Raw genomic sequence first — 19,048 nt, forward strand, 5'->3', positions numbered from 1 at the left:
ATAAACTTCAAATACAAAAACAAAATTTTTATAAAATACTCTGAAAGACACAAAGATAAAGGCACATTCCTCGTCCCATATGCTAGGTCAAATTTATACAAATACTCCTTCTTCCCTAGTGCTATTAGAGCATGGAATGGGTTCCCTGAGCTAGCCAGGGAAACCAGTGACTTGGCAGAATTTAAGTCATTTGGTTAATATGCATGACTAAATGCATGACGCGTAGGACGTAATCATCTTCTTTTTTTGAAGTAACGTCTGTATTATATAAGATAAGATAAGATTAAACATAACGATTATCTGTTTTTAAACTAATTTTTGTATAGATCATATTCACTTATTGTATTTCAAATATACGACTAAGATTTTTATCGTTAAACAATGCGTGATGTCGAATAAAGGTCGATGTAACATACATCCACAATTACTTGGCGGGTGCTGTGACGATTCGCGTAACCAAGTCCCTCCTCTCTTCCTAGTCAGCAGTTGTTCTTAGCAGGATTTCATTCTTTGATGTTGTCCAGCCATCTTTTCTTTTGGACGAGTCAGAGTACATCTACATTTTGCGCGAATACTTCAAAAACAAAAAGCCTTACTAGATCTAGGGGTGATTTTCTGTAGCTGGAATGTTAATATTACTTTTGCATCGGCACCCACGTTTTCTATCTAAAATGCTCTGTCGATATTAACTATCACCTAAATTAACTATAAAATTTTAAAAAATTTAAAATTAAGAAATGTTTTAAATTAAATTAAACAAAGTAAAAAAAAAAAGGAATAAAAAGAGGTGTGCGGTGGGATGTCCGATGGGGGACCAACCAGATATGGTTTCGCGGGGGGGGGGGGGGGCGTTGCAAGCTTCCACAGTGAAATCCGCTATGTACTTTTCAACAATTTCAACTTCTCTTAACGCCTCAATATGTATCTTTTACTAGCCTGACAAGGTAGACCTAACTATGTATCTTGTACTAGGTAGGTCTAAATATGTATCTTGTACTAGGTAGGTCTAAATGTGTATCTTGTACTAGGTAGGTCTAAATGTGTATCTTGTACAAGGTAGGTCTAAATGTGTATCTTGTACAAGGTAGGTCTAAATGTGTATCTTGTACAAGGTAGGTCTAAATATGTATCTTGTAGGCCTACTAGGTAGGTCTAAATGTGTATCTTGTACAAGTAGATCTAAATGTGTATCTTGTACAAGTAGATCTAAATGTGTATCTTGTACTAGGTAGGTCTAAATGTGTATCTTGTACAAGGTAGGTCTAAATATACATCCTGTACAAGTAGATCTAAATGTGTATCTTGTACTAGGTTGGTCTAAATATGCATCCTGTACAAGTAGATCTAAATGTGTATCTTGTACAAGGTAGATCTAAATATATACCTTTTACTAGGTAGGTCAAAATATGTATCTTGTACTAGGTTACGTAGGTCTAAAAATGTATCTTATACTAGGTTAGGTAGGTCTAAATATGTATCTTGTATTAGCTAGGTCTAAATATGTATCCTGTAGTAATAATAATAAGGCTTGTCTTCGAATCTGAAGATTAGTGAGGAATGCAGTATTTCCCATGGCGGCGCAGCTCCTGCTGTGACCTACATATTCTGCCATTTTAGGGCAAGCATAACCATTGTCCGCAGGTGGTCGATTTAGATTTTCTTTTCGCCGTTTCCGTTTGTCCTCGGCAGCGGATTTTTTTTCGGTCTCAAATGTGTATCCAGCCTTTGTGAGTGACCTCCAGCTGTCTCGTTCTGAGGCCGCATGCAACTAGGTGCTCTCTTCTATCAGCCAAGGCAAGTTGGCGCCTAAGCTGGTCTTTGAAGCGTATCTGTGGGGCGCCTCTGTTACGTCGACCACCTTTTAGCTCACCAAAAAAAAAGACTGCCTTTGGCATACGTTCGTCTCCCATACGGGATACGTGCCCTGCCCAGCCCTGCCCTTCTATATAGATCTGAGACATGGACACTATACAGAAAGCAACTATGACTACTTGAGCGCTTTCACCAAAGATGATTGCGCTCCATCATGGACATACGGTAGCAAGACCGCACTACAAACAGCGATGTCCTTGCGAACGCTGGCATGGACAGTATAGAGGGACTTCTTATGGTCCAACAGTATCTTGTACTAGGTAGATCTAAATATGTATCTTGCACTACGAAGGTCTAAATATTGTTACGATCTCTTCTCTACTATCCAGGCTCCCTTTAAACTGCACCACACGACACAACGAACTTAAAGAACCTCACAACTCAGGGCTCCAAAGTATCAGTCAATTTAATTGCAAATACATTACAAACACTGTATAGTTGGCAACAACATTACAATAACTGTCCAAAACCTAGCCTTGCTCCGCCGGACTTCACACACCGTCTGTCTCTAACTTCGCCTCGCCTGGTCACATTGCGAGGTAACGTGAAGTCCAGTCTTTCTAACACACTCGCTCTTATATAGAGTCTCTACTCGCCTTCTAGAATGGGATGGAACGTTCTTGATCACTCAGAATGATCACAATCGTCATGACTTGTGTGCGTAATATTTACACACAGGTCGTTGCCGGACCGGCGTGTACTGTCACAGGTCACAGTTGACCGCTCGTCCTGCGCTGGACTGTGGCGATTTGAGTAGGCTAAAAACACACAGCACTACCACCATCTGTGTCTCCACCAGGTTTACAACAATATGTATCTTGCACTACGTAGGTCTAAAAAGCTATTTAAGTTAGCGAGAAATAAATCAGATAGAATAAATATTTTGATTATAAGATTTTGATTTATGTGAAATACTTTGTTCGCCCATGACAACGCTTTGCATGACGATATCATAACAATGGCATCGATGCTTGGTTCAAAAAACCATTGGAGAAAAAAAAGATTTCTATAACTAGACCTCCTCCATTTACACAAATAGTTCTTTGTTTTCAATCAATCCTAAATCTTTATATAAGTAGCTCATTTGGCACCAAAATGTTGTAACATTATTAGGCTAGAGATTACGTTTGTCAAACTACGCTCTCTTGTTAATTCTATTTATAGATTCTTCGTATATAACTTGGCACATGGGACTATACAAAGCTGACCACAGTGCTGTTAAAGGAAAAGGGACCAGGAATTATTCAACTCTTCCTGTGACCGGCACCTTCGACAAGCTGTGGCTAAATAATTTAACGAGTAAGAGAAGGGATCTAACTAGCAGATAAAACGACAACGCTGCTAAGTGTTACTTCCCCTAGTGTACTAATATTAAGCCGTTTGGTGGCGCTTCATTCCAGTTTGAAGAGGTATATTCGCATTTTTCTCACCAGCGTTTTTCGTTTATTCTTAAATACTTTATGTTGAAGTAATGTAAAAACAAAAAAAGAAAAGAAAACTGATAATATGAGACTGTTAGGGGACTAGCCTAGACCCCCATGTACATGATCGGCACGCCTATGGGAACAATTGAAACAGATCTTGCTGTCTCTGCTCTGCAGAGTGTAGGTTTCAAACAATTATTGAGTATGAAGTAGTTGTGAGTCCATCGTGATATGGTGATCACTTTTGTCATTGACCAGGCTGAGAACTTCGCTGAACAGATTTTGGCCTCCTCGTGTGGCTGCTGAGACCTACTTGAGCCCGGAATGGTCGGCTGTATAAAATAAAGTAAAGCTCCCCTTTCAGACCATGTGGTCTAAAGGGGCAGATGATATAAAGGTCATCTGATTTTGTGGTCTACGGTTAATCGCTTCTCAGCCTTTTGGCTAAGATCAAAGTGTAGCATCTGGTCGGCTGCATACTGGGCAGGTTATTCCAGTTGAAGCTTGCGTGGATTGCCTTGATTTTCTTCCCTGGCGATTCTGCCATGACCGAATTTCCACAAGAGTACTTTGCTTCCGTTTCCTATGTAGCAGACTCCAAATTTAAGGGTGTTCCTGAAAGTTTTTTTGTCCACCTTGATCTCGCTTTCCTTCCGTTAGTTGGCCGTAAACACTGAAAAGTAGGAAGTAGCTGAAAATCTCGATGTCAGGGTCGGACTGGGTGTCAAAATCGGCCCGGGCATTTCTATAAAATTCGGCCCACAAATTCTCTATCGTGTGATGGGCATCCATGTCTAGGTGTATCGGTCCTTAAAAATCATTTTTAAGTTTGATTATGTATCGATATGCATGCATACTGTGAACTCTATATCTTAATAAGCAATATACCGTCTTTTTAAATCAGCAATTATGTAGGCCCTAAAAAGATGAAGCCTACTAGTGGCACTGTCTACATTCTACATTTTATTTTCGGAAAATGTGTTTGATTAAAATAGTATTACACTGCAATGTCTGTGAAAGACTTTTTTGTTTAAACACGACGTTCAGAGGGCCTTTTATACAAATAATAATAATAACACAATAAGGATATTATAAAACCTTTAACAACTCGATATGTGCCATAGTGACTTTCGATCAGGCCATTTCGGTGGCCCTACCGGCCCATTTGGGTACCGGCCCAAATGCCCATATAGCCAGTCCGCCCCTGCGAGTCGATGTGTTTGGATTCTTTCGACACCAGCTTATCTTATCTTATCTTATCTTATCAAGTACTGTATAAAAAGCCTTCCCATCTATCTATCTTTCCCTTCATTCTAAGTTTAAAACTTAAAACTAAGTTAAAAACCATGACCGTGAACTAAGCGCTTCTAACCGAAACAAATCTTTATAGAAGCTTGAACGCTGACCTGCAATGTCACAGTCTAGACCAATAGCATATCGCCACGTCACATAAGTCTACTACAAACAAAACAGGAAACACTTTTATATGCAGGATAGCAAATTATTAAAAAGTAGTTTATAAAAGATATAAAATTCGAAATGTTTTCACCATAGGTATAAATATAGACTGGCTGATTTAATAAGAGTTTTATGAAACGAAAATTTGTGACTTGTAATTGTGTGTACTTTATTATACAGCATTTATGAGCAGTATAAAAGTTAAGTATTCATATCTATTTCAGCCACACACCTATATATATATATATATTGTAAATAAGGAGGCAGTGTAGTTTTGTTTAATCTCTAAGAATGAAGATCATGCAATTTTTCATAATTCGGAAATCCGATTACAATAGATGTACATGTTTTCAAGTTACATGAAGTTGCTTCCTTTGGCCAGTCTATATTTACATATGTCTATGGTTTTCACTAACTCATCTCTAAATTGTTTCGTATTTGTTTCATAACCAACCACTCTCAGATTTAAAACAAAAAAAAATAGATCTAAGCGTTATTATAATTAGCTAATCCTCGAGGAATGCTCCTGCAAATGAAATAATGTAACACATTGAACAAGGCTTTTGGTTTAGAGAAGACTATTTGACAACTGTTTAAAAAATAAGCTATTTACCCGAGTAAGACCACAGCTAGAATGAGCATCCTCTGTTTGGGTTACATCATTTGAAGACAACATAACGCGGCTAGAAATAAGAGCAGTGAGTTTGGACATTAGTGACTATTGACAGTTTCGTAAAGCGACAGCATTGGTGACGTTACTAAATTTAGAGGCACCCAAAATAGAAGGTTGGAAAGTCATGTAATAATATTACATAAAACACTGAATCATAGCTTACAAAAACAAAAATATACCCCCCGCCCTTTTTTTTTTTTAAAAAAAAAAGAGACACCTGGTTAATAATGCATTTCGGAGTCTAGATGCTAGAACCCTTTGGGGGTCGATTGACCATTTGCCAGGGGTCGCCTAAGACTATCGAAAATATGGATTGTTATTGTCCACCCTACAATTCTGTATTTGTGTGTGTGTGGGGGTCACGTCAGAGTGGGGGATTGTAAAAAGGGGTCGCCGAGCTTAAAAGGTTGAGAACCGCTGCGCTAGAAGAATGATGTTATTAATACTTGTTCGTTGGTTTGGAGTCCAAACAGTTTGTATGACAAAACCGATGTAGGTGTGTTCAATTCTTGGGTTAAACATTAACAAGCATCTTTTAAAACGAAACTAAATATAACTTTTATTGACAAATTGACGCAAGATTCCCCTTGCAATTAGATATTTGTAGAAACACAAATGAAATAATAATTTAAACAAGATATTATGTTTATTTAGAGCAATGGGTTGCCTGGATCAGCCAAGAGGACCAATGACTTAGGAAAGTTTAAGCCAATGATAAACATGCATGACTAGATTAACACATGACACCTACTAGTTTCTTCCCTTTCAACTTTCATACCAGTCTATCTTCGTTTGTATTACGACAGACCAACTCGTGGTTTCATCAGAAACTCTTCAGCCTACACAACCAAAACCATCCGCTCCTTTTTACTTATAGTTACATCACAAACACGCACATATACTCCATAACAACAATCAATATGAAGCAATAAATTAAAACATTTTGTTCTAATATCGTAATTAGTTTATATTCTTGAACTAAAACAAACAACAAAATTTGTAATAATCTAATATATAGAATTGAATAAAAGGTGTATATACGTCTGTCATAGAAATCAAAGTCGTTTGACTAAACTTGAAACCTGACATAAGCTTTCCTTAGATAATAGAGCTGATATTAGGATATGTAAAGTAGCCCTGCCATAACCGAAGGACCCTAAAAGTTAGTTGTTTTTTTTAATGCCTACTTCTTAGACGTTACTAGATTTAGGCCAAATAGCCTTACAATATCGCGTGATTCTTACAGCGCACAGCTACAAATCAAGTTACCATGTGGGAACACAATAAATATTAAACGTCTAATATTGATCCTGGCTGAGTGGTTAAGCGATTGGCTTCCGAACCTTTGATTCAGGGCTCGAATCTCGGTGAAGACTGGGATTTTAAAAATTGGGATTGTTAGGGCGCCCCTGAGTCCACCCAAGTCTAATGGGTAACTGACTTTATTTATGGAAAGTAAAAGCTGTTGATCGTTGTGCTGACCACAAGACAACTTGCTCGTAAACTGTTGGCCAAAGAAACAGATGACCTTATTGCCCTATAGATGGCAAGGTCTGAAAGAAGAACTGTTATTGAACATACTGACCATTAATAAACTAGCTTGTTTAATTTAATGCACATTCAAAAGGTGTGTTTTTTCTTAAATTAGATCTGTACATTCGCTTGCATTGTAAGTCTTAATTTTGGCTTTTATTATCTCAAAATTTGAACTTACAATTAGATCTAAGTAAACACTAGAAATACTAGAACTATTTTTAGATGTAGGCCTACAGTTTTACCGCGAAGTCTTTAGTCGTCGACTACAGTGGCCAGGGTGATAGAGCGCCGAACCAACAAAAGCTGATAGAAGAAGCAGGCCTATCTGCGGCCGGCTTTTTAAAGCGAGGATTGGACTTAACAGTCATTTTTCATCAAGTCCATAGGAATTGAGAAATGTGCCCATTTTCGATCACGAAGGAGGAGCTATATATATATATATATAATTATTCATTTGATTCTATATTTAAATGGTTTAAAAACAACAACTTTTCATTTACTTTAAGTTTAATATCTAAAAATTGTTTCTTTTTTTTTTTTTTCATCTAGAGACTAAATACACTAATTGTCTTTCGCTGTGTACAGCAACAATTAGGCCGATGTGTCATCTTGCCCTAGATAAATAAATAACCTATCGCGCGCATTGTTTTGATTGGCCAAGACTAGATGTATTCCATATCTTTCGAATTATAACTTTTCAAATTAAGGCGTGAATGTTTAAAACTAAGTCTATTTATTTGAGATGTAGATCTAGATTTTATATAAAAAGCATTCTCCACTCGAGTCTCTACTCCAGCGGTTCTCATCCTTTTATGCTCGGCGACCCCTTTCTACAATCCCCCACTCACACACATACAGCAATAGAAGAGTAAACAATAACAATCCATATTTTCGATGGTCTGAGGCGACCCCTGGCAAATCGTCAATCGACCCCTAAGGGGGTCGCGACCCACAGGTTGAGAACCCCTGCTCTACTCTACCTTCGGGTAAACACATTCTATAGCAATAGGGTACCGATGCAAAGAGTGGATAGATTTAGACCTAGACATGGACGACACATTCTATGCTCTAATAGCACTAGGGAAGAAGGAGTATTTGTACGAATTTGTCCTTAGGATAAAATGGTGGCAAAAATATAATTGATGCTCATTAATTTGGCTTATATTTTAAATGAACGTAATCAGATACTGACATCTTCTTGAAATTTGGTTGTTAATGAATAATTGTTGTTTTAAATGTAGATCTATTGTATGTTTGTTTTACATATTTTAAGATTATTAAGGACGGCCAAGTATTAGTACAATCGAGACCATCAATCGTCAGTCCAGAGCGCATATACACTATCAGCCATACATATATTACATACATATTATTTTTGTCAAATAGTTTTATAACATTTTTGTCTGTGTATTGTGTGGGGAAACTGGTTCTGAAAAGAAATAACTAACAAAGAATATATGCAAGTGCAATCCAAATCATTCATGCATTATTACTCTATAGTTTTTCAACATTCCATAATCAGGAGTGATTTTCAACAAAATGTCATGTGATGAAGAATGACTTTGGGAACAGTGGGTTTTTTTCTCTTTATTATAAGCATTATTTGAGCATGTCTATTAAATCCTAGTTTCCAAATGTCTATTTTCAGAAACTGACGTCGGTAACTCTTGACTCTCCATGCCAGCGAATGGTTCCTCGTGTTTGTCAAGAATAGAGCCAGGACAGAATGGTATATACCTGCATTAAAAAAAAATGAACAATAATTACTCCCCAGTTTAGAATTGTACATAGTATTATAAGAATTAAATAATATAATGATTGCTCATTATACAGAAAACATTGTATTGGCACAAGCACTGACATATACAAACTCACACAATGATAAAAAAAAAACACTTCGTGTTCAAAAATTGCACAATTACCTTTCCAATGAATTCGAAAACGGCTGCAATGAACTGTACACACTAAAGACAGTGGTAGGTTGGGCCTATTAATAGTATTGCCTGATTTCCCGTCCTAGTTTTTAAGATGATCTTATTACTTGGCTTACGGCTATCCGCTTTAAACGGTACAATGTTTTACATGTTTCGGATGTTCCTTCAGAGCTGAAGATAATCTACCACAGGACGAAGGGGGATCGCAGCGGGCAGGGTATGAACCTGGGACCACCGAGACGACCAAACGACAGTCCAGCGATCATACCACACAATCAGGCACTACACAAAGCCAAACCAAGACAGGACAAAGCCATGCAAATACTTGGGTGTTTAGCTGGCCAGGAGCTTCCGAAAAGGCGTGTGAATATAATAATTCATGTTGCCACTTGGTAAGTTAACGTCTGTGCCTTAAGTACTCTAATGTAAGGTAGCGAATCACCGATAACTTAAGTGAAACAAGAGCGATATTTAAATGTCTTTTACTCACACTGCCTGAAATCACATGACGAGAAAGCGTGTGTAAGACTGAGAAAGGATCTTCCATGTATCGTCACCATCCTGAGACAACGTATTCCGAAACTCATCCTATATATACAAATCTTAGTCTGTTGGACCGTTGAGGCACTACATAAGATCTGTTGAACGTCTTTCTCCTTTCCATTAGGACAGAAAGATTTAAAAACTCCTTTATCCCACTATCGGTCTGAGTGTTACAAGATCAGCTGTCGTCATCGAGAAGTACGTAGAAGTCAAACTCATAAAGCGCTGGTTGTGTATGTGTGTGAGTGAATGTTGTTCAAATTTTTCATCCATATTGTGTTTGTAAAGTAGTTACACTGATATTGTCAATTGTAGTCAAACTGGGTTTCCATTTGATTGGATCAATAAAATGATCTTATCTTATCTTATCTTTTGCCTTGGATAGAATCTCTTTGAATGGCAGGCCCGTCCATTCTTTTATGTTGTCTTTCCATCGTTTTCTCTGTCTGCCTCTTCTTTTTTTCCTGTTGCTGTTCCCTGAAGGAATGTGGACCTTATGATATGGACATAGAGTTGTAGTTTCCGTTGTTTCGACAGTAGATAGTTCATGTGATGTAACGAGTGACAAGTGACTTGCGCTGGAATTATGATTAAAGTGAGGAGGATTCGCTCAACACGTCGACCTCACTCTCTCGCCCTAAAGCCCATCCTTTTCCGGAAGCAAGATTTGGTCAAGACGTCCGGGGACAAGTTTGGGTGCAGTCGATGACCAGAGACTTTCTGTGTGTCTTGTCCTGCTCTTGAGTGCTCCACAGCACTGTGCTGGTATTTGCCTTTCTCTCCGATTAGTCTAGTTTTGTGACGTTACGCACAGGCCGCCAAGTCCAGACTTCACATGCTAGGTTTGACGAGGGCCAGCTATTAGCATGTTGGCGCCCATCCCTCTCCTTGCCTGACCACAGCCAATACCTTCAATTATGTGGCACTATACATACTTTAGATATGTAGATGTGGTCAAACATGACCTCGAAGCTGTGGACATCGATGTTGACTTTTTGGAAGACGTAGCCAGGACCGCACGATAAGGAGAGAGATGGTGACTAAGAACTATGGCTAATGAAAAAAGCAATGACTTCATCTTTGGAAAAAAAAACAAGCTAGGCAAAAAAATATCATGATTGTCTACCTTTTAATCAATGACCATCGTTACCTGCGTTTTGTGAGGACATGAACGCCTCTCCAGAACAGGGCTCAACAGTCACACGAAAAGGTGTTACACGAGATGAAGATGAACCATGGTCATTACGACAGAAGGAGACCTACATATAGTCAATTCGTTTACGGTGACTGCTTATTTTAGACTCTTTAAACGCCTTGTAGAATTAAGAGACAGTTTGGTTTAAGCTTTTGATCAGTCTTTTCTCTAATTTTGTTTTCTTCCGCTATCATTTTACAAAGAGTCTGAGCTCAAAACTTGTAATGTTTTTCATATTTCCAAAGATCTTGAACTACTAATGCTATGTACACCTGCCATGCTACTTTTTTTTTTATTGTAAATAGAGAGAGAGAGAGAGAGAGACAAAGAGAGGGGGAAGGGAGAGAGAGGAAGAGAGACAGAGAGAGAGAGAGAGACAGACAGGCAGACAGAGAGAAAGAGAGAGAGAGACAGAGAGAGACAAAGAGAGGGGGAAGGAAGAGAGGAAGAGAGACAGAGAGAGAGACAGAGAGAGACAGGCAGACAGAGAGAAAGAGAGAGAGAGACAGAGAGAGACAAAGAGAGGGGGAAGGAAGAGAGAGGAAGAGAAACAGAGAGAGAGAGAGACAAAGAGAGGGGGAAGGGAGAGAGAGGAAGAGAGACAGACAGAGAGACAAAGAGAGGGGGAAGGGAGAGAGAGGAAGAGAGACAGACAGAGAGAAACAGGCAGACAGAGAGAAAGAGAGAGTAACAGAGAGACAAAGAGAAGGGGGAAGGGAGAGAGAGGAAGAGAGACAGAGAGAGAGACAAAGAGAGGGGTAAAGGGAGAGAGAGGAAGAGAGACAGACAGAGAGAGACAGGCAGACAGAAAGAGAGAGATACAGAGAGAGTAACAGAGAGAGACAGACAGAGAGAGAGAGAGACAGAGAGAGAGACAAAGAGAGGGGGAAGGGAGAGAGAGGAAGAGAGACAGACAGAGAGAGATAGGCAGACAGAGAGAAAGAGAGAGTAACAGAGAGAGGGAGAAACAGAGAGAGAGACAAAGAAAGGGGGAAGGAAGAGAGACAGAGAGAGAGACAGCGAGACACATGCAGACAGAGAGAAAGAGAGAGTAACACAGAGAGAGAGAGAGAGTAAATGCAGCATAAAAGTTGAAAACACTCCTTTCTTACTATTGCAAACACGAACTTAGCTCTTAAAGTATGATTCAACATTTGAAAAAAATAATTGCCAACAAAAGTTGTCACTGATGTCTAGACTGACTCCTCACTGACATGGCTTTCCAATACATTTGTTACCAGCCCATCAAAGACAAATGTCATTATATAAAAAAAGACTAACTTAGTGCATGCTAGACGGTTCAGATATTTCTGTATCAAAGGGAGGTCATAGACCGAGAGATCTTCATCTTCAGATCCAACCTTGACCTTGTTCCACTCCAACAGCCCCCTTTCCTCTCTTGTACCTGCAGACGACATTAAAACTGCATTATATATTTGAATAGAACTTATGCTGGTAAATGGAAATATTTTTTTCAGTGCACTGAAACAAGAATAGATCGGATGTCAAGCAATAACATATGTCTACAGAACTCTGCATCTTGGATATATGAAATTCTTGATCACTACCTTAGGCAGTTCTGCCATATTGACAATTAGATCTTATCTTCTTTGAAGTCTTTTCTTCAGAGTCGTGCTAATGGGTTTCTTCATTTCTAAGACATTATATATGTTTTTGTTAGAAACAGGATGATCAGCATTAACAATTTTTATGTTCAAACTTGTATTCGCACCGCGGCTGATACGCAAAATATGTTTAATGTCTGTTGTATTTATGTGTATGTTTCTATTATGTTCTTTATATGAGAAAAGAGTCCATGTAATCACAACGAATTTCCATAAGGATCAATAAAGCAGTCTTAGTCTTAGTCTTAATGATATTTTGACAATTTAAGATTTGAAGTACCAGATACTAAAGTCCTTCGAGGAATGGGCCTGCAAAGCATCCTCACAATCCCTTATGCAGTCATAGGAAACATCTGCAGAATGGAAGTCCGCCGCATCCCTAAACGACTCCTGTATTGCCAATTAAGGGAAGGAAAGCGCTCACAAGGTGGACAAAGAAAACGCTTTAGGGACACCCTCAAAGCTTCTCTGAAAACCTTCAGCATTGACCCTGCCACCTGGGAGACTGAAGCATATGACAGAGCATAACCGTCTGTGAGAACTGGCGCACAAATGCACAAATCGCTGAGGACAAGAGAACAGCGCTGGAATAACCTATCAAGTGTGCAACCAAACATTATTGGCTCACCAGCCACATGTGGCGTCACAAAACCCCAGTGCATAGCCCTCAGCCCCCTGGATGACAAAAGTGGTCATCATCGAACCAAGATTGAATAACTATATATAGTTTTAAAAAAATAATGACTAGAAAAAATGCGAATAAAAGTGTCATTAAGTACATTACCAAGTGTACAGAGCATTAAAAAAGCTTGTCTATACTTCTTTTAATGTGGTACTGACCAATTTAAAAACCAGAATCTTTCTTTTAGGTCCCCAGAGCAATGTAAAATGAACTCGATGATACCGACAGCGATACCAAGCTTAGGGCTCATTAGCCAGTGATATGGCTCCTAACAATAAGCTTGGGGCTCATTAGCCAGTGGTATGGCTCCTAACAACAAGCTTGGGGCTTATTAGCCAGTGGTATGGCTCCTAACAATAAGCTTGGGGCTCATTAGCCAGTGGTATGGCTCCTAACAACAAGCTCGGGGCTCATTAGCCAGTGGTATGGCTCCTAACAACAAGCTTGGGGCACATTAGCCAGTGGTATGGCTCCTAATGACAAGCTTGGGGCGCATTAGCCAGTGGTATGGCTCCTAATGACAAGCTTGGGGCTCATTAGCCAGTGGTATGGCTCCTAATAACAAGCTTGGGGCTCATTAGCCAGTGGTATGGCTCCTAACAACAAGCTTGGGGCTTATTAGCCAGTGGTATGGCTCCTAACAATAAGCTTGGGGCTCATTAGCCAGTGGTATGGCTCCTAACAACAAGCTTGGGGCTTATTAGCCAGTGGTATGGCTCCTAACAACAAGCTTGGGGCTCATTAGCCAGTGGTATAGCTCCTAATAACAAGCTAGGGGCGTATTTGCCAGTGGTAAGGCTCCTATCAACAAGCTTGGGGCTTATTAGCCAGTGGTATAGCTCCTAATAACAAGCTAGGGGCGTATTTGCCAGTGGTAAGGCTCCTATCAACAAGCTACTGGGTGCAAAGTATAAAAGGTTGGTAAAATAAAAATTCATTATTACGACCAAGACAAAACCAGACTTTTAGGGCAGACATTAGCTATGACTACTAGGATACTTTTCAGATGAAGACATATTCCAACGTGGCATAAAATTGAAAAGCGTAAGAAACTATTAAAGGTTGATTATCTGTGATAGAATAGTACAGTGTACTTCTAGTTAGAATTAAGTTTGTTTTTTTTTTAAACTAAAATAATCATTTAGCAGAGGCTTAGCTAGGAATTAACCATCATTTGGGAGCTTGGGGGGCTTGACCTCTTTGGGGGCCCTTGCATTTTACGTAATATTTAATATTCAATGTAAAATAAAACCACTCATTTGGGGGCCCGGGGGCATTTTCAAATTTCTTCCCCTCACTTTAGCTACGCCACTGTCATTTAGTTTTTGTTAAATGTCGCTATTTTGTATTTAATTACATTTAGGTATCAAAGCAGTCGGTCAGTGTGATGCAGGGGCGAAGCTAGGAATTTCCCATCGTTTGACCTCTTAGGAGCCCCTGCATTTTGCGTAATATTTAATTTTTTATAAAAAAAAAAAAAACAACAACACTTATTTGAGGGCTTCCCTCAAATTGGGGCCCGGGGGGATTTTCAAGGTCTCCCCCTCTCCCCCCCCCCACCCTAGCTACGCCACTGGTGTGATGTCATTACGTGTTTGCTGTGGCACTAGGGCTACACTGAAAGTAAAAGTAAAGTTCCCCTTTCAGACTTTGTGGACTATAGGGCTAATGATATGAAGATCATCTGTTTCTGAGGACCACGGTTAACGAGGGTGTCATGTAGCCAGCACAACGACCATCCGCCTTTACTTTTCCCCAACTAATGTCAGGTACCCATTAGAGCTGGGTGGACTCAGAGGCGCCCAAAGATCCCGAAATTAAAAAATCCCAGTCTTCACTTGGATTCCAACCCGGGACCCCCGGATCGGAAACCAAGCTGCTTTAACCGCTCAGCCACCGAGCGCCAAATTTAAAGTCCTTCACAAGTAAAAACAAAATGATTTGCGAGATTATTTTACTCACCAGGTATTGTATTATCCAGAAAGAACGCAAGCACGCCCCCTACAAACATACTAGTTCCAAACAGAACTTTTAAGACCTGATCAGCTAACGAGTTCCCTAGGAGGAAAAAAATATATAAATATGTTACAAACAAAATTTTAAAAAACTTGTTTAGTCATAATTCATTCGACTAAGTATTCTAGATGCTAATAAGAAGAAAATGGCGATAATGCCAACGATACGCTGATGGGCAACATCCCCCTTCCCTAAATTCGTATGTGCACTGGAGAAGTAAATCTTTACATTTGTCAGTCCTTTGAAATCTAAGATGTATGCGATTTGAGGCCAAGAGATTGTATCGACATAGAAATGAGACACCAAAACGGACAAATTGTCCTTTCAATTGTCTAACATATTGACCTATATTTTATGAACGAAACCCGAAATATGGCCATTTCGCCAATTCGGCTGATTTCGGGGTTCGGCCCTATAACGAATATGTTTGTTTGTTTTATATGTTTCAGCCGTTCCTTCCTAACTGCACATTATTTCGTACTGGCTTAAACATCTTGCAGTTCGGCGGGGGATAGAAGTAGGCAGGGTTGAAGCTTGAGGTTCATTCATTAAGGCGACAGAATAAACAACATTAGGGCGCCGTGACATCAGGTGACTACATTTATCAGAAAGTAGAAAAAAAAAATTGGGGTCCTGTAACCTGAGATGTAAAAGTCAAGCAGGAAGGTAAAACACGGCGTGACCTGAATGTGTCAGAGTTACAACTTACGCAAGTTATTTTGGGTTTGAGGCTGTGACATAATGGGGAGTTAACTGTTTTCGAGACATTGTAAAGGCAGGAGTGATGCCCTTAAAAAGTATATATACAGTTCTAATGTCACAGACTAAGGTCCAGTGGTCAAGCTGGTAACTCAGTAGCAAGTGGCAACTAAACGCGCTTTGCAAGGCCTTATATAACCTTCTTAAAGGGAATCACTCCTGTCTTAGCAATTACTCAAAAAGAAGAGACAGAGAGAAAGAAAAAAAGAAAGACTTAAAAATTAGAAAGTTAAAGAATAAGACTTATGTGTGGTTGAGAGACACACACAAAAAGAGAGTCAGAGATAAAAAGAAAGAGAAAAAGACAGACAGACAGACAAAATGAGAGACAGAGATAAAAAGAAAGAGAGAGAGACACACACACAAAAAGAGAGACAGAGATAAAAAGAAATAAAAATAATAATAAATACTTAGCAACTTTTTATGTAATCATTATTTCAAGCGCTAATATGAATTTAGGGTGGCTGGGATTTGCACCTAGAATCTTCGTGAAGACATTTTTTTTTTAATTTGTTTGTTTGTTTTCATTTGTTTGTTTTACATGCTTCGGATTTTCCTTAAGATTGGAAGATCATTACGTCATAGCCCTCACCTCTCGAAAGATGGCGGCGAAGTGGTTGCGGATAGGTAGTGTTAGATAGCTAGGTTAGTTAGTTGGGTTGCGCACTTTATTAGACCGATAGTGAACGTACAATTTTTAGCGACCACGTAGATTTTGGGGTTAGAGATTAGAAAGACTTTTAGAAATCAGTTACTGCTAGACTCTTGAGGAGTAAACATTACTGTTAGTGACGGACTAGACTGTGGCCCATTCTGTATTAAACATTGTTTGAAGTTTCATTCTGAGTGAACTTAAGTCATTTGAGTCTTTGTTCCTGTTTAGTACCTGTTCATTCTTGTGGCGGATGTCATAATAAAAAAAAACTCGCAATTGTAATACACTCAACAGGGTACACACGCATCTAGTATGCTCAAGTATCTTTAGAAATACTCCAAGTACATCTGATTATGCATGCATCCGTTACAGTAGCCACCACTTAGAGCTACTAATGCCCTACTCTGTACCTACCTGTCTGTATTCCATTGTCGGCGACCCAGTTGGGCACACTTAATCCAAAGAATATTGAGATTCCAAAGACAAAGAGATTTCTGGAAGAGTTCAGATCTACATACTGGAGATTGGAAATGCCAACGGCACCAACCATACCTGAAACAGAGGTGGACAGACCTGTTTATAAACACGGACTCAACAATATTGTAGATAATAAAGCAGGGGCAGATAGCTAAGAACTAGTTGGAACAAGCTTTATTTACAAATTTACGTCAACAAATAATATAGCCATGTTTCTGTATCTAGTATATTTTGTTTTAAAAGAAAAAGACTAACACTGCTTTATTGATCCTTATGGAAACTTGTTGTGATTACAAGGACTCTTATCTCATATAAAAACAACACAACAGAAACATTCACATTAATAGAACAGACACAACATAAAGAGTTCATTGATCGACTACACACAGGCATCTTGGTCCTTATCATGTTTCTTGATCAACGAGTGGCGTTGATATAGTCTGATCAAGTAAGGTACGAACGAGTTTCTGTACCGCTCTGTTCTTGTTTTGATTGACAGTAGTCGCCCACTTCGCAACGACTTCACGTAGTTATGATGGAGCGGGTGGTTGTTGTCCTCCAAGATTTTTTCCGATTTTTCTTAGACATTTCTGTTCAAAAAGTTCCTTTAAATATGGTAATGTTGTGCGTGTGATTTTTTATGCCGTTTTTAGAATTTTTTCTAGTCGGCGCAACAGTTTAGATGAAGCGTTGCCTTGCCAACAAGTTATTCCGTATGTCAGCAGATTTTGCATAGTCGCGCAGAATAAATTATCTAGGATCTTCTTATTTAGTTTAAAGCTTTTGAGTTTATATAGGAAAAATAGTCGCTGGGCTGTTTTCTTTGTCAGAGTTCCCAGGTGGCCTTTCCGTGAGAGCTGATGACGCCTAGATATTTATATGATTTTACATGTTCTATCGATGTAGTCTCTATCAGAAGTTCGTGTATCATTTCTGAAATCTATTTTAAGTACTTTAGTTTTTGTGACATACAGTTCTATAAAGTTTGCCAGTGCACCAGTTTGTAAACTCTTCTATCGTACTTCGATACTGAGTTTCGTCTCCTGAAATAAGACCGAATATGGCAGTATCATCAGCGAATTTAATGAGTTTAACTGAGTCATAGCTGCTTCTTATGTCTTTTGTGTAAAGAGTAACAGTACAATACAAATTACTTACCAAACATCACATAAAACAAGCCTCCAATTATTGGCTCCGGTATCAACACAAAGAGAGCCCCAAATTTCCCTAGACACCCAAGGACTATCATGATAAGTCCAGCTACTTGTATCACTGCACGACTGCCGACCTAAATATATAATATATAATAATATACAAAGTGTAACAATAAAGGCTAAAGCGATTTTAACTTTAAAAATCGTTTTTCACATTGTATTGATCTAATCAATCTGTCAATATTTGTTTTGTGAAGAAGAGAAAGATATTTTTAATAAAATCGTGACAAATATATGTGCTGCATGTTTATATAGATTTTCCTAAAGATGACATATTCATGATTATTTAATGATATTCGAACCTGAATTATCTGGAAACAAAGAGTTCACATGTTAAACATTGGACAAGGGAAATAATAAGTATTAAACTTGGAAGAATAAATACATCAGTTGTCTCTCAATGAATCCATTTGAAAACGATCGTTATAAAAGAAATGCTTCAAAAGAACTGCTACGTTTAAACCAATAAAAATAAATACATTCGAAACTAAGAACAAAAGCGTGATGTTAGTCCAACAGTGTATGCCATAGCCGACTACGTCGACAACTTCAATGAATATAGATATCCTTTGTTTGCACACATAAACGGACCTTTCAAAATATAACTATCAATGGCAATAGCTAGGCCTATAGACAGACTCACTATCCGTGGCTATACTATTTTGAACTGGCTTCTAAGTTCCCCTTTGAGACCCTGCGACCTATAGGGCAGATGATGTCAAGGTCATCTGTTTCTTTGTCCAACGATTAACGAGCAGGGTGTCATGTGGCCAGCACAACGACCAACAGCCTTTAATTTCCCTAAATTAGGTCAGGTATTTATTAGGAGGCGCGGTGGCTGAGCAGTAAAGCGCTTGGCTTCCGAACCGGGGAAAACCGGGGACCGGGATTCGAATCCTGGTGAAGACTGGGATTTTTAATTTCGGGATCTTCGGGCGCCTCTGAGTCCACCCAGCTCTAATGGGTACCTGACATTAGTTGGGGA

General features: G+C 39.0%; 1 protein-coding gene and 1 pseudogene across 5 annotated transcripts in view; both read right to left on the reverse strand.

Moving 5' to 3' along the window:
• LOC106073309 (solute carrier family 23 member 1-like) overlaps positions 1-5,594 on the reverse strand; it is a 27,996-nt pseudogene extending 22,402 nt beyond the window's left edge.
• A 521-nt stretch (positions 5,595-6,115) lies between these two features.
• Positions 6,116-19,048, reverse strand: part of LOC106077313 (solute carrier family 23 member 2-like) — a 38,398-nt gene continuing 25,465 nt past the window's right edge. For 4 of the 5 annotated variants that reach the window (XM_056018453.1, XM_056018450.1, XM_056018454.1 and 1 more), the window contains exons 11-15: positions 18,008-18,137; positions 16,787-16,924; positions 14,905-15,000; positions 11,917-12,040; positions 6,117-8,700 (exon numbers count right to left, since the gene is read on the reverse strand). In XM_056018453.1, the coding sequence (XP_055874428.1) occupies positions 8,580-8,700; positions 11,917-12,040; positions 14,905-15,000; positions 16,787-16,924; positions 18,008-18,137 (609 nt within the window). In that variant the 3' untranslated portion in view covers positions 6,117-8,579. Of the gene's footprint in view, positions 8,701-11,916; positions 12,041-14,904; positions 15,001-16,786; positions 16,925-18,007; positions 18,138-19,048 lie in introns of all 5 variants that reach the window. The other variant, XM_056018449.1, reaches the window with a different exon arrangement.

This window comes from Biomphalaria glabrata, chromosome 1 (assembly GCF_947242115.1).
Source record: "Biomphalaria glabrata chromosome 1, xgBioGlab47.1, whole genome shotgun sequence".
NCBI classification, from domain to species: Eukaryota; Metazoa; Mollusca; class Gastropoda; family Planorbidae; genus Biomphalaria; species Biomphalaria glabrata.